Genomic DNA, 12,936 nt, shown 5'->3' on the forward strand with positions numbered 1-12,936 from the left:
TCGCACAGCAGGGTGGTTGTCCTCCAGGACAGCCAGCCGGCCAATAGGAACTGGTTTCACTCAGGCACACCTAGAGACAAAGGACAGGAAAGTTTCGGAACCCTTCCTCACTTCCTGCCTTTCCAGACACACTGGAGCCTGGGTGGGCTTCAGAGCTGAAACCCGCCAAAGGCAAACTACACAAAAAACTCAACCTGAACAGAGTAAACTCCCAGAAGAAACTAACTAACAAGAAATGGCGTAAAAAGAAGACCGGGCCATTTTGGGAAAATAGTCATCATTGTGTGCAGCACTGCAGCTGAGGTATCAACCTGCAGATGATGTCACTAGGTAGATAAAAAGAAACCACTGCCACCAGCCATTCAAGTGAGTTAGTGTAAAAAAAGGCTACATGAGGAATGGGTTAAAGGAATTACTATGTAACCCCCCACCACTCCACATAGGGTGGTGTGTGCTGGACCTGTAAAGTAATGTTAAGTAAGACACGGGTCATCTTACTATTCTTGGGAACAGTAGTTCACCCAAGAAAATGTAGATAAACATTAAGAGAAGTCCAAAGACTTCTCAGTGGCACTGCACAAAAGGTGCTGTCTCACACAATGCCAAAGCAGATGCCTTTTGAGTTTAGCAGACTCCATGAAACAGAGTAAGGAGCATAGAAAATCATAGTCAGAAAAACACACGAGTGAGTGAGAAAAAGGTCTCACTCGGGAGTATAAAACAGCCCTAAGTCCAGCAAAAGAGCTGGGGGTCTCTAAGGTTAAAGGGAATTGGCACAGGAATTAAAACTCTCCCTAATAGCACCTAATGATTCATGCACATTAAAAGATACATGTTTGCCTCTTCAGGACAGGCTTTAATGTTAATAGTTTATTCTTGTGTCAATACGTGTACTACTTGTCCAAACATAACCATGGATCTGTGTGGATGAAAGCAAGAATGCATACTCCTATGTGCCTGTTTGCACATTTTGTTGGGATTATATATTTACTTCCTATTTTTATATTTTGAGTTATTTGCCTACGTTTAAAAGGAAAACATTTCTGATAGACCCCTTATCGGTAGGACTGCTGTTCTGCATCGTGCGCTGAGGGATTCGCCAAGGTGGGTGCACATTATGCCAGGGGTCATCCAGGTGTCCAGTCCAGGAACCATCTCACCAGGGCACTACTATACTATTTGGCTATCAGGGGGACAGGCAATGCATAAAGCATGGTCGAATTTAGTTTGCACATTTGTAAATAATTGTCATTCTAGGATACGATGTGGGTGGAGCGAAGAAACAGAAAAAACAGGGTGCTCCTAAAGAACACTTTGAGTGAAAGTTGTTTACACAAAAAGGAGTGAATTTTCCAGCCTACAGGGTTGTGTTCCTTGGTCTTTCCTCACAAGGTTGGAAAGGTGAACTGGCATTAACTACCTCTAGGGTGCATGATGGGACCTAGGAGGTATTAAACCTTCAAGCAACAGTGCATTTATTTTTTCTTTTCTACATAACAAACTTTCTTATTGCTGCTTATCTTGCTATTGTTCTTTTATGGTTGTAGTTTCCTTCTAGTGGTAGCTATGCAGAGACATTTTCTGCGCTTTTAATAAGGGAAACTAGAAGTCACAGCCCGGCAGATAGGCTTTGTTAATTTCATAATGGATATGACATGATTTTAGTTTTACAAGATAGTTTTCCCTCTCGATTACAAAATCTGTTCTGAGGTCTTGCCCCCAGGGCGCAAATATCTAGTGTATACAAATTAATTGAAGATACTTATGATTGAGAACATGGAGGACACATAAGTAATTTTGCCTTTTTTCACTTCCATTGCTCTAGTCCAGCTCCTGAAGAAAAGACACTGTTGTCAGAAGATATGAGGAAAGAGCTGCAGCGGCAACAGTGGGAGAAGGAGGAGGAAGAGGCCTTGAATAGACCAATTGGGCCAATGCATTATGAGGACATTCGCCAAAACGGTTCGTCCGACTCATTCCCAGCATGTGTTCGGCGTTCTGTATGGGGATTCACAGGAGATTGCTTTATTCCATTCTAGGGCTTGTTCACATATTTCTAGAGTAGATTCCCATCTTTGGTTTTCTCCACCTGTGAGTCCGCAAGCACTTTTTCCTAGACTGTTGGATTTTTTGACAGATTTTCTGAGTTGGAACCTGTATCCCCACACTTTTTTTTTTCTTCTCTCTCCGATCAGGGTAACCGTTTTGACCTCTTTATGGCATTTTTTTGTGGTGTCTTGCTTACCTCCAATTTTAAAGGCATCTGCAATTTACTGAGTAGAGTACAAAGTAGAAGACAGCACTTTCTGTGCAGTGTTGCTGGAGGGTTTTAGAGCCTCCATCTGATTTGTTTTTACTTTACTTGGCAAACTCAAGTTACCAAGACAGGGTGTTCCTTTTTATCCTACCTGTATTTCGTTTTGCAAGATCAGCGCACCGCACATTAGGTGGAGTGCGAAGGGGATACAGTAGATCCCTTTCCTTGACCCTCCAGTAACTATTTGGTTACTGTGACAGCTCTCTTTTTAGGCTAGTGGCAATGTACCCTTTTAAAAAACTGTTAGTGAACTTTCATCACATGCTGTCTGTGTAGCTGCGATAAGGGACACCATTTGCCCAACATTGTGGCTGTACTTTTTTAAGCCCTAAACAAGATGGCCTTTCCTTTCTTATGTCTTCATCTACCCTGCCAGGTAGGGTCCTATCATTTCTTTGTCTTCACTGGCCTTCCCTTGAAAAGTCTGCAAAAACCTTTGAGTGACTGGCAGGACAGAAGCGGGGGCAGTTGACCGAAACTCCCCTGTTCTTTGTCCTGCAGTGTTTCTGAGAGAAACCAGTTCAGACTGAGAGGCTGGCTGTCCCCATTTGACAGCCATCCCCAAGTTTGAATGGTGCATGGGATATGATTGGTGGACTTAGCCAGGTTTCCTGCATAAATCCAGAGGTCCTGGAGCTGAACTCCAGAGTAGACCAATGGAACGGAAGAACGAAAAAGGATGACACCAGCAACTTCCAACACCTGATGTGTAACCGCTGCTGTCCCAACCTCAAGTTCAAAGTGACGGGGAAGATCCTAAGCCGACAACTTCCTCCCTGCCGACAATGCATTTTGCTCCATCTCTTGAAGAGGTGCGACGGCAAACGCCTGTAATTCACCAATACCCTGGGACCTCAACTGCATCGCTGTGCATCGTCTCCTGAAGCACGGGTTTGCCTGAAACTTTGTGGGCTTCCTTCTAAGCCTGCAGTGACCGCATCCAGCTCCCAAAAGTCCCCTCAGCCAAGACGAGGACCGAGACACTGACAAGTCTCACCCGCCGTGACAACCGATCTTCAACCCAGCCTGAAAAAGGTACCAACAAGCCAGAACCATCTTTGCTGGGTGTTCGTCTGCATGAGAGCTGTCGTCAGGTCTGCTGAAGTCCCTTTCTTCTGTCGCCAAGACCGAGAAACCAGTGACTGTGTCTGCTTTGCCCCTCTGCTGGAACTGTCTTGCAGCCACCGGTTATTCAGCTAAAGATACTGTCCTACCCCTGGTACAACACACCTTTTGGTTATTTGCTTGATGCTGCTATTCTGGGTGCACCCCACCAGGTCTCTCATAGATTTACATTGGGGTGAACCACCCATCTTACTGTAACCCTGCCTTAGCACACTGGTCCTTGGGACAAACCTACAAGAGAACAACCTGATTCCCTTCCCATTGTAAAACTAACTTTACTTACCTGCGATACTGAATGCGACACCTGCTGGAATCTGCCATACTGAACCTTGTACCCTGCTTACCTGCCTTTTCTGCTCCACCTCTGGCATCTGGTTGCATCTGGTGGCCCCATGACACAGCTGAACACTGAGACTTGCATGAGATATGGTTGGACTCTTTAAGGCAGGCTGGATTAAATTTATAAAAAGTTATAAAAGTTTCGAACAGTTTGCATATATGTTTCAGATGGTTTTACTAAGTGATTTGTTAGAATGCTATTCTAAAGTTACTACAACTGTGGTTTATTATCTAAAGAAAACTCAAACGTGATCTTAGTCACTTACTGTTTTAATATACGTACTTGATTCATGGATTATCACCTCTGCCTTAGTTTATGTAGTGCCTATTTCTTATATAACTCCTTGTATCAGTGTTTTCTTGAACTAAGTGTGTGCTCCGAGTTCTTTGTACATCACTACAACCCTCATCCCTTCTTAGAATAAGCCTGGCTGCTCGCCATTCTACCAAGCCTGTGTGTGGTTCTAGCCTAAACTAAGAAGTGTAACCCTGTTCACCTAAGGTGGGTGTTTTTCCAAGTTATGTCATAGACAGCAACTTGTGTAAAACTCCCCAACACATAAACAGGAACCTTGCAAGTCTAGCACTTTCTTACAAGTGCATCCAAACTGTACTCCCGAGGTACACTTGCTCCTCTCTCATTAAACCACAAGCTGAATTTCATTCATCTGGAAAGAGGTTATAATAATTATCCTTATGTTTTATTGGCTTCTATGAGAATTTAACAGAAGTTGTTGTCAGCTTGCAACTTGAACCCTCACTTCATGAATGTCCTCCACCCCTTTGTAGCCACCTTTTTATTTGTTTATTAATTGTTTGTCAGTCATTACCAAGATCGGAAACAGAAAGCCAGTTCCTACTTCTGAGATAACAAGTGGGTAGCATGCTTTTTGGATCTCCGACTGCGCTTGGTACAAGCAGATATTTTAAGTTATATCCTTTTTAGATTTGTCCAGCTGTCAGTGCGTTCTTTTTTGCCTTTTAAATGTCTAGTGACTCTCCTTAATGTAGCCATCCAAACAAGCGGTGTCCGTAGACAAAAAAAGCACTTTGCAAAATGGCATTTAAAATGCGAGCACCCTGCTGTGCCTGGTTGGCCTGCTTTGAATCAATCTATAGTCATGTAGGTTTTATTTTTTATTTTTCATGTTATCGATGTTAAAATATTTTATTGAATTAGTGGTTTTTATTTCACTTTTATTCATTGTATCAGTTTAACCGTTTGTTAATTAGTTCTTTTCACTTACTTTTTTTAATGAAATCTGCTGGTGAATCTTATTTTTTGTTAGTTGTTCCCATTTGTTGGCTTTCTTAGTTTTTCTTTCATTTGTATTGATTGTGGTGTTTCGTCTTTTGTTTGTGCCTTAGCTTTGGCGCTATACAAATAATAAAACATAAACATGAGTATTCCCTGCATTCTTTTCAGAGGCTAGAGAACTTGGTGTTGGGTATTTTGCCTTCGCACGTGATCAAGAGAACAGGAGGAAGCAGATGGAAACTTTGGAGATGCTGAGAGATCAGGTATTTATAAAATGCTGCCTCGGCCCTCCTCTCTATAGAGTTCAGTAGAAATAGACTGCATTAGCATTGTCGCCATATGCGAATAAGCTTTGCAGTTGGTGTTTGTATAGTCAAGATGTACTTATTTGAGGGTGCAACAGTGAATGGAACATTTTGATTTAATAACCAATGACAATTTCTCTGAGCAGCGGTCTTGTTAAGGAGAATTCTCATAAAATGTGCTAATTCCTCTCTACCTTAGAGACCCCCAGCTCTTTTGCTTGACTCACGACTTTTTCATTTTTACCTGGAGAGAGTGAGACCCTTTTTCCCACTCTCTCATGTATTTTAATGTGATTTTAACTCTGTGTTTCTTTTGGTTTTTGGAGTCTGACAAACTCCATAGGCATATATATTTTTTAAAACAAATATTTTATTAGATTTTCAATTTATAACACATAGAGCAGTAATGATAAGAAACAGTTCGATAGAGTTCTTCCTACGTACATTCAGCAAGAATAAGCGCAACAGTAGGTCATCTCCTAAAGCCATTGAACAGTTAATAAACAAAAATCGATTATTCTCCCCACTACATTTGGCAACCTTATTACATAGTCCGATTTGGCTTGTGATCGAATATGCAACATAAAGGGGGTACTTTCGGGAAGTATTTTGCCCGCAGCAATGGGTTCTAACTTAAGGTTCTCGTTGTGAAACTTCGCAATACATTGCCTTCCTTGCTTCATCTCCCCGTCAATGTTTTACTGAAGCGTTAATAAATTCGGACTACCTCTGGAGGTATTGTAAATGACAATTAATTACCACCAGTGCTTTTGGTGTTGTTTCGAAAAGAAATTGTGCTTTTAACCCGCTTTATATATACAAAATCAATTTCACTTACATACATTATATAGGATCGAGTTGTGTCTTAGTGACAGTCCATTCTAAGGCTGTTTTTCAATCCGACATTACCATTTCGGTCTAGTTTTCATGACTATTTTTGGTTCCAGGGCATATAAGCTATTACAGCATAGTTTTTGAGCACCTTGGACTCTTATGTTCTACCTTTTACTCATGTTCTTGTCTTACGGAACATTCTAGTTCGCATTACCACCTGAGGTTCCCCTATTCCCTCCCTCCTCTCTTACCCCTCAATTTCTTTTAATTAGTCCCTCCATCTCTATACAATTCTCAACCCCCCTACAAGTATTATTTTATATTTCAGAGTCCAGGCTTTTACCGTGTTCTTCCCTTTCTTGACTACAGCGTCTCTTTATCTTTATTTTTGAGAGAGTTCAGGTTACATGTGTGTTTCGGAACAGGCAAGGTTTGAAGAAATGGGCTTCTCTGTCCTGTACATGTTCATGAAATGGATGCCATATAGTTAGGAATCTTAGGTATTTGCCGGTGTTGATGGCGCATATCTTCTCCATGGCCATCACCCCCAGATCTTAACCCACCAGCATGCTGAGATTGGACCTTCTTTGTTTTTCCAATTTTGTGCGAGAGTCATTCTAGCTGCTGATAGTAGATGGGTGGCTGTCGCTCCTGACATCGCGTATTTCCCTTCTATAGGGACCCCTAAGAGGATTGTCTTCGGAGATCTCGGTAGATCCACCCCTGAGATGTCTTTTATGTAGCTTAGTATTTCCTTCCAGTAGGCAACTGCTTTAGGGCACGTCCACCACATGTGGAACAGGTCTCCCTTCTCCCCGCAGTTTCGCCAACAGTTTGGTGAGTAGGACTTTGCAATTTTGTGGATGTGGTTCGGGGACATATACCATCTGAGGCACAATTTGTATGCAGATTCCTTTATTGTGGTGCATCTGGAGGTGCTGTGTGCACGTGCCCTTATTTGGTACCATTCCTCCTCCGTTAGTGACTCTTGGATATCTCTCTCCCAATTCGTTTTGTATGCGAGATGATCGGTTGGCAGGTCATTGGAGAGGAGTTTGTAGAGTCTGGAGACCCCTTTCGCGGTGTTGCCTTCTTGAAGCAACATTTCTAGGCCTGATGGCGTCCTCGTGCCCGCTTTCTTCACCATTGGGTGTGTAATCCAGTGCCTGATTTGCGCATATCTATAGCGTTCGCTTTCCTCTATGTTGAATTTTAACTGGCAATCTGTGAAGAGCAGTGGAGCGCCGTCCTTGTACATGTCTTTCAGTTGTATCGATTCTGCCTCTGACCAGCCCACCCAGTATCCCCATTGGAGACCCGGTGTGAAGTCCGGATTGCCCATCAGTGGCGTATATGGACTCATTCCACCAGGAATGCGTTTCTTTTCCCGGGCTTTGTCCCAGCTTAGTAAAGACCATTTCGTCATTTCTAGTAGAGCTTCTCTGCTGTTTCGGTTTTATTTGCTCAGGCTCAAGAGGGCTATTAGGGGGACGAATGAGACTGATTGTTCGATTCTGCACCAACCTTTATGATCCTCTGGTTTCGCCCATCGCAGCATTGGTGCTAGTTGTGCCGCCATAATGTATCTGTCAATTTCTGGAACTCCCAGACCGCCCAGATGTGGGGAGCGCATTAGGATTTGTTTCTGAATTCTAGGTTTCTTATTATGCCATATAAATTTGAATATCGCATCTTGCAGTTCTCGGATCTTGGCTGGTGGTATTGGCACTGGCAGTGAGCTTACCACATAGAGGAGGCGGGGGAGGATGGTAATTTTGACCGCTGTGATGCGGGCGAACCATGACAACTCCTGGGAGTCCCATCTGCGCAAGTCTTCCTGTAGTTGTTTCGACAGTGGCGTTATGTTTATCTGATATAATTTGTCCGGATCGCTGGCAAGGTTAATTCCTAGATATTCCAGTTTTCTTTCAACCCAGCTCATCGGAAAGGATTTCGCCAATGTCTCGATGTCTTCTCTCTTTGCCGTTATGTTCATAGCTTTCGATTTGGAGAAATTTATGTAGAACCCCGAGACTCGTCTGAAGTCCTCAGGCCATAGCTCTGGGCATTGTATTTTTTGGGTCTCCCATAAAGAGCATGATGTCATCCGCATATAGAGCTATTTTGTGGGTTTCCTGACCTATTGTAACTCCCTTGATACTGACGTCTTGGCGGATCTGCATGGCACATGGTTCCATTGCCATTGCGAAAGTTAGAGGGGAGAGAGGGCAGCCCTGTCGAGTGCCCCTTCCGATCTCCACGAATTCTGTGCTCCGACTATTGATCCTGAAGCTTGTCGATGGATGCTGGTAGTTGGCAAGCACCATTTTCGTAAATTCCGGACCGCAACCAAACCGTTCCAAAATCAAGCTCGGATAGCCCCAGTCCATGCTATCGAAGGCTCGGGTGGCATCCAGAGCTGCTTGTTGAACAATGATTGTTGTGATCGTCGTCCAGCATCAATGACGTTCACTGCCCTTCTGACGTTGTCTTGTGTACGTCTGTCTGCGATGAACCCTGCTTGATCATCATGTATTATGTTTGGAAGGATTTCCATTAGAGGAGTTGCTAAAATTTTTGTGTAGATTTTTACATCTGTGTTCAGCAGTGCTATAGGCCGGTAGCTTGCACAATTTTTGGGATCTTTGCCTAGTTTTAGCGGCAGTATAGTTATGGACTTCCCCATATCTTCCGTGACCTTCCCCTCTTCCCTAATTGTGTTGAATAATTTTGACAGCGGGCCTAGCAATTGTGTACGGAATGTCTTGTAATATCCATTGCCAAAACCGTCCGGGCCTGGCGTCTTATTTGCTGGTAGTGCTGTGATAGCGTTGCCGATTTCTTGTGCAGTAATCGGTTTCCCAAGATTGATTCTGTCTGTCTCTGTAATTTGGGGCAGTTGGAGAGAGTTGATATAGGCAAGTTGATGGTCTGGGTCTAGATTTTCCCCCTTTAATAGTTCCATGTGAAATTGTTTCATTATTTTCGTCTTGTCCTGCTCTGCTGTGTGGGATTTTCCATGGGAGTCATTTAGCTGCACTATGTAGTTCCGGGTTCTTTGTTTTCTCAGTTTTGCTGCCAGGAATCTATTAGCCTTGCCCCCATGTATGTAGTAGGATTGTTTTGTCTTTAGTAGAAACTGAGCCACCTGGTCCGCCGTGTGGTTCTCCAGTTGAGCTCTGATTTTCCATAGTGCTTTTAAGGATTTCCTAGAGAATCGAGTCTTATGTTGGGCTTCTGCATCTTTCACCTCTTTTTCTAGTTGGTTTGTCACTAGCGCCCTTTCGCGGTGGTATGCTGAGGCTTGTGACATGAATTCTCCCCTGATCACTGATTTTCCTGCGTCCCATATTACCCCCCAGGCCATTTCTCCGTTATCGTTTTCTTTAAAGTAGTTGTTGATGGCGTTCTCCATATGAGTTCTTAATGCGATGTCTTTTAGGAGGATTTCATTTAATCTCCAGGGTGGTCTAGCACTGTTTCCTTCCACCCCCAAGTCCACATCCACCATCACTGGTGCATGGTCTGAGTGGTATTCCACACCAATTTCTACTTCTGTTATTTGCGGAACTAATGTTGTGGATACTAGGATCATATCTATCCTGGAATAGCCAAGGTGAACAGCTGAGTAGGAGGTGTACTCTCTCCGGTCTCCATGGAAAAATCGCCTAGTTTCAATCACTTCTAATTCTCTGTAGAACCGACCCAGAGCTTGTCTGTTATACTGATCAGTGGTTGTTGGGGGAAGAGTCTTATCCAACATCGGGTCCATAACACAGTTGAAGTCTCTCTCCACCCACAATCAGTTGGCCCTCACACCAGCTGCCAAGACTGCCCAGCAGGTCCGTTAGGAACATATCTTTATTTCTCTCCACTTGAAGCAAAGTATTGTTGTGGAAAACTCCGGCTGGCCATGCGCTTCTCGTCTTTGAGGAGGAGATGTGTCTCCTGCAGAAGCCCAATCGCCGTCTGCATTGATTTCAGCCTGTTTAGTATCGCTCGGCGTTTTATTGGTGAGTTCAGGCCCCGTACATTGAGATATGACTCTTGACTCAGCCAATTTTGGAATAGGAGGGGTTGCGCTGGTGTAGGCTTGGATTGGGCTATATCCGTGTTTTCCACGTTTACTTTTGGGTGCCCTAGGACTCGGGTTTGTGCTGTTGCTGTGGTTCTTGATTCGTTTTGCTCTTCTCTCGCTGTCTAGTAGTTCTCCCGTTCAGCTCCCACCTTCTAGGAGTGCATTTCTCTCTCCTCTGTGTAGGTTTCATATGTTTTGTTGTGTTGTAGGTCTTCATCATTATACAGCTGTTATACGTTCCCCGATTAGTCGCTTCTGCGAGCTTCTGTCCACAACTTGTCATTCCTGGCTCTGTTGCTGGGTTTTGGCCTTCTCTGTTTTTTTAGATTTACGCTTTTTCTCAATTGGCCATTCCCATGGTTTACTCACTGTGACTTTGGAATTGGGATGTATTCGGGCAATCAGTTGATCTTGGATATCTTCTAGCTGCAGGATTGCACCACCCTCCTCACAAGTAGTGATCTTCCGCTGTTTGCCCTCCCATGTAAATGCAAGGCCGAAAGGGTGAGTCCATCTGTATCTTATCTGTTTTGCTTGTAGTACTTTTGTAATCGGCTGCATCATTCTTCTTTTGTGAAGCGTGATAGGTGCCAAGTCTTGGTACAGTTGGATGTGGGAGCTATTGATTGTGAGGTCGTTGTGGAATATTGCTGCCCTCAGTATATCTTCTTTCTGACAGTAAGACGTTACCGCTATTCGTACATCTCTGGGTCTTGCGCCAGGGTCATTCCGTTTTTGGCCTACTCGATGTATACGATCAAAGCCGATTTGGTCTGATTGAATTTCCGGCAGAAGGCTCCTGAAGCACAGTTGCATTGTATCTCTAAGGTCACAGTTCTGGATCGTTTCGGGGAGACCTTTGACCCTGATGGATCTTCTTGAACGGTTTTCAAGGGCTTCTGCCTGTAGTTCTAAGTTGGTTGTTGCGCTGGCCAGTTGTTCCAGGAGGACACTGTTCTGGGTAGTTTATTCTGCAACAGTTGATGAGCCATTTTCGACTATATCTACTCCATTTCCCAGGTCCGTCATTTCTCTGCTTACTTCCTGGAGGGAGGATTTCAATTGTTCTTTCATCTGTTCCAGCTGGTTGTGGAACAAATTCGTAAGTCGGGCTTCCATTCCCTTCAGACACCATAGGCATATTTTACATTGTAGCACACAGCACCTTCAGTGTAGTGCTACAGGGAAGCCTTCCAGATTTCCCCAAAGGTTTAACTACCTTTCTCTTGGATAACTACTGTTTCCAAGAGCAGTACATTGAAATTGGCTTTACTTACACTTTTACATTTCTAGACCCAGCACACAATATCTTACAATAGGTTGCTGGAGGGGTTAAATAGTATTCCCTTTGACTAGCTTCTCATGTAACATTTGTATGTTACCCTTTCCTCGATGTATGGCTGGTGGCAGTGGTTTACTTTTTACTACCATGGTGTGTCTTTACCGCGGGCTGCGTTTGCAGCTGCAGTAAAGCACCCTTGGGTGCCGTTTTTGTCAAAAGGGCTGCGGTCTTCTTTTTTCGCCATTTCTTTGCGGAAAGGTCCTTCCTGAGATTTACTCTGCTCGCCAAACCAGGTGTGGTCCCTTTGTTCATTTTGTCTTTGGCAGGATTCATGATTGAAGCCCGCCTCTGGCTCCAGGGTGTCTGGTGGGAGCTGGAAGTGAGGGAGGTGCCTGAAACTCCCTGTGCTTAGTCTCCTAGGAGCCAGTAATGCACTCCTAGGTGATTGGCCGGCTGTCTGTCCGGCAAGGACATCCACTCTGCTGGGTGATTGACAGCCAGTCTGGTATTGAATGGGAGAACCCTGCATAAAAGGCGAGGCTTTTTGGCTTGGAAGGCAGAGTCGACCACTGGACGAAGGAACCCGAAGAAGAACTTGAAGTGGACGCGTGCTGAAACTCCTTGACCGTTGGTTTGCCCGGTGAAGCCCTGCTGCTGTGCTGAAACTCCAAATTTGTATTGACAGAGAATCCCCTGCAAGGACGACTTCTCCCTTTGCGTTGGTGGGAACAATCAACTCCAAAGTAAGCCACCTGGACATCCTTCTGGGTTCTGGTTGAATTTCCACAGAGTTGGTGCTGGAAACCGAAACGCCAGGGAGAGGAGCATCAGTTTGTGTGTGTTGCTTTTAGTCTGGTCAAGAGCTCCAGGAAGATCCTCCGGACTCCCGGGAAGCAGGACTGACCGAGCCTGAGCCACCTCAACAGAGTGCTGGACCCCAGATGCAGCCTAAGCCCATCTGGACAGCCAGGAACCGCTGTGGTGCTGTTTGCGGTAGACGCAAGGAGTTGAAACACCAAATTGCCACTAGTTTGAAGATTGCCAGTTGCTGTCGGTAACCGTCCCATTGCGGTGCAGGAGTCCCCAGAATTCCTCCCTCTTGTCCCCACGACTGAGGCCCTGGAACACCAGTTTCTGCAGAGCTACACAGGAACAGAAGTCATTGGCTGCATCTTCTTCTAACCAAAGGTACTGTAAAGTCTAAGAACTTACCTCTTGTTGTAGATTTGCTTCTACTCTTCACAAGCCATACTGCGCGTGGTCCGACATTGATGATGATTCTTCACTAAAGACTTCTAAAACATTGTGCAAATACTTTTCTTACTCACCTGCAAGAAGTGCTTCAGCTACATAGACTTTTGCCTATTGACTTTGACCTAGCCTGTTTCACCGAAAGAC

General features: G+C 44.4%; 1 protein-coding gene across 1 annotated transcript in view; it reads left to right on the plus strand.

Annotated features, from left to right (window-relative positions):
* The window catches only part of CCDC174 (coiled-coil domain containing 174), a 132,959-nt gene that overhangs the window by 83,233 nt on the left and 36,790 nt on the right, over positions 1–12,936 (plus strand). The window contains exons 7-8 of the mRNA XM_069643414.1: positions 1,826–1,962; positions 5,208–5,302. Of these exons, the coding sequence (XP_069499515.1) occupies positions 1,826–1,962; positions 5,208–5,302 (232 nt within the window). The remainder of the gene's footprint in view (positions 1–1,825; positions 1,963–5,207; positions 5,303–12,936) is intronic.

Source organism: Ambystoma mexicanum, chromosome 2p (assembly GCF_040938575.1).
Source record: "Ambystoma mexicanum isolate Mex_15411 chromosome 2p, UKY_AmexF1_1, whole genome shotgun sequence".
Lineage (NCBI taxonomy): Eukaryota > Metazoa > Chordata > Amphibia > Caudata > Ambystomatidae > Ambystoma > Ambystoma mexicanum.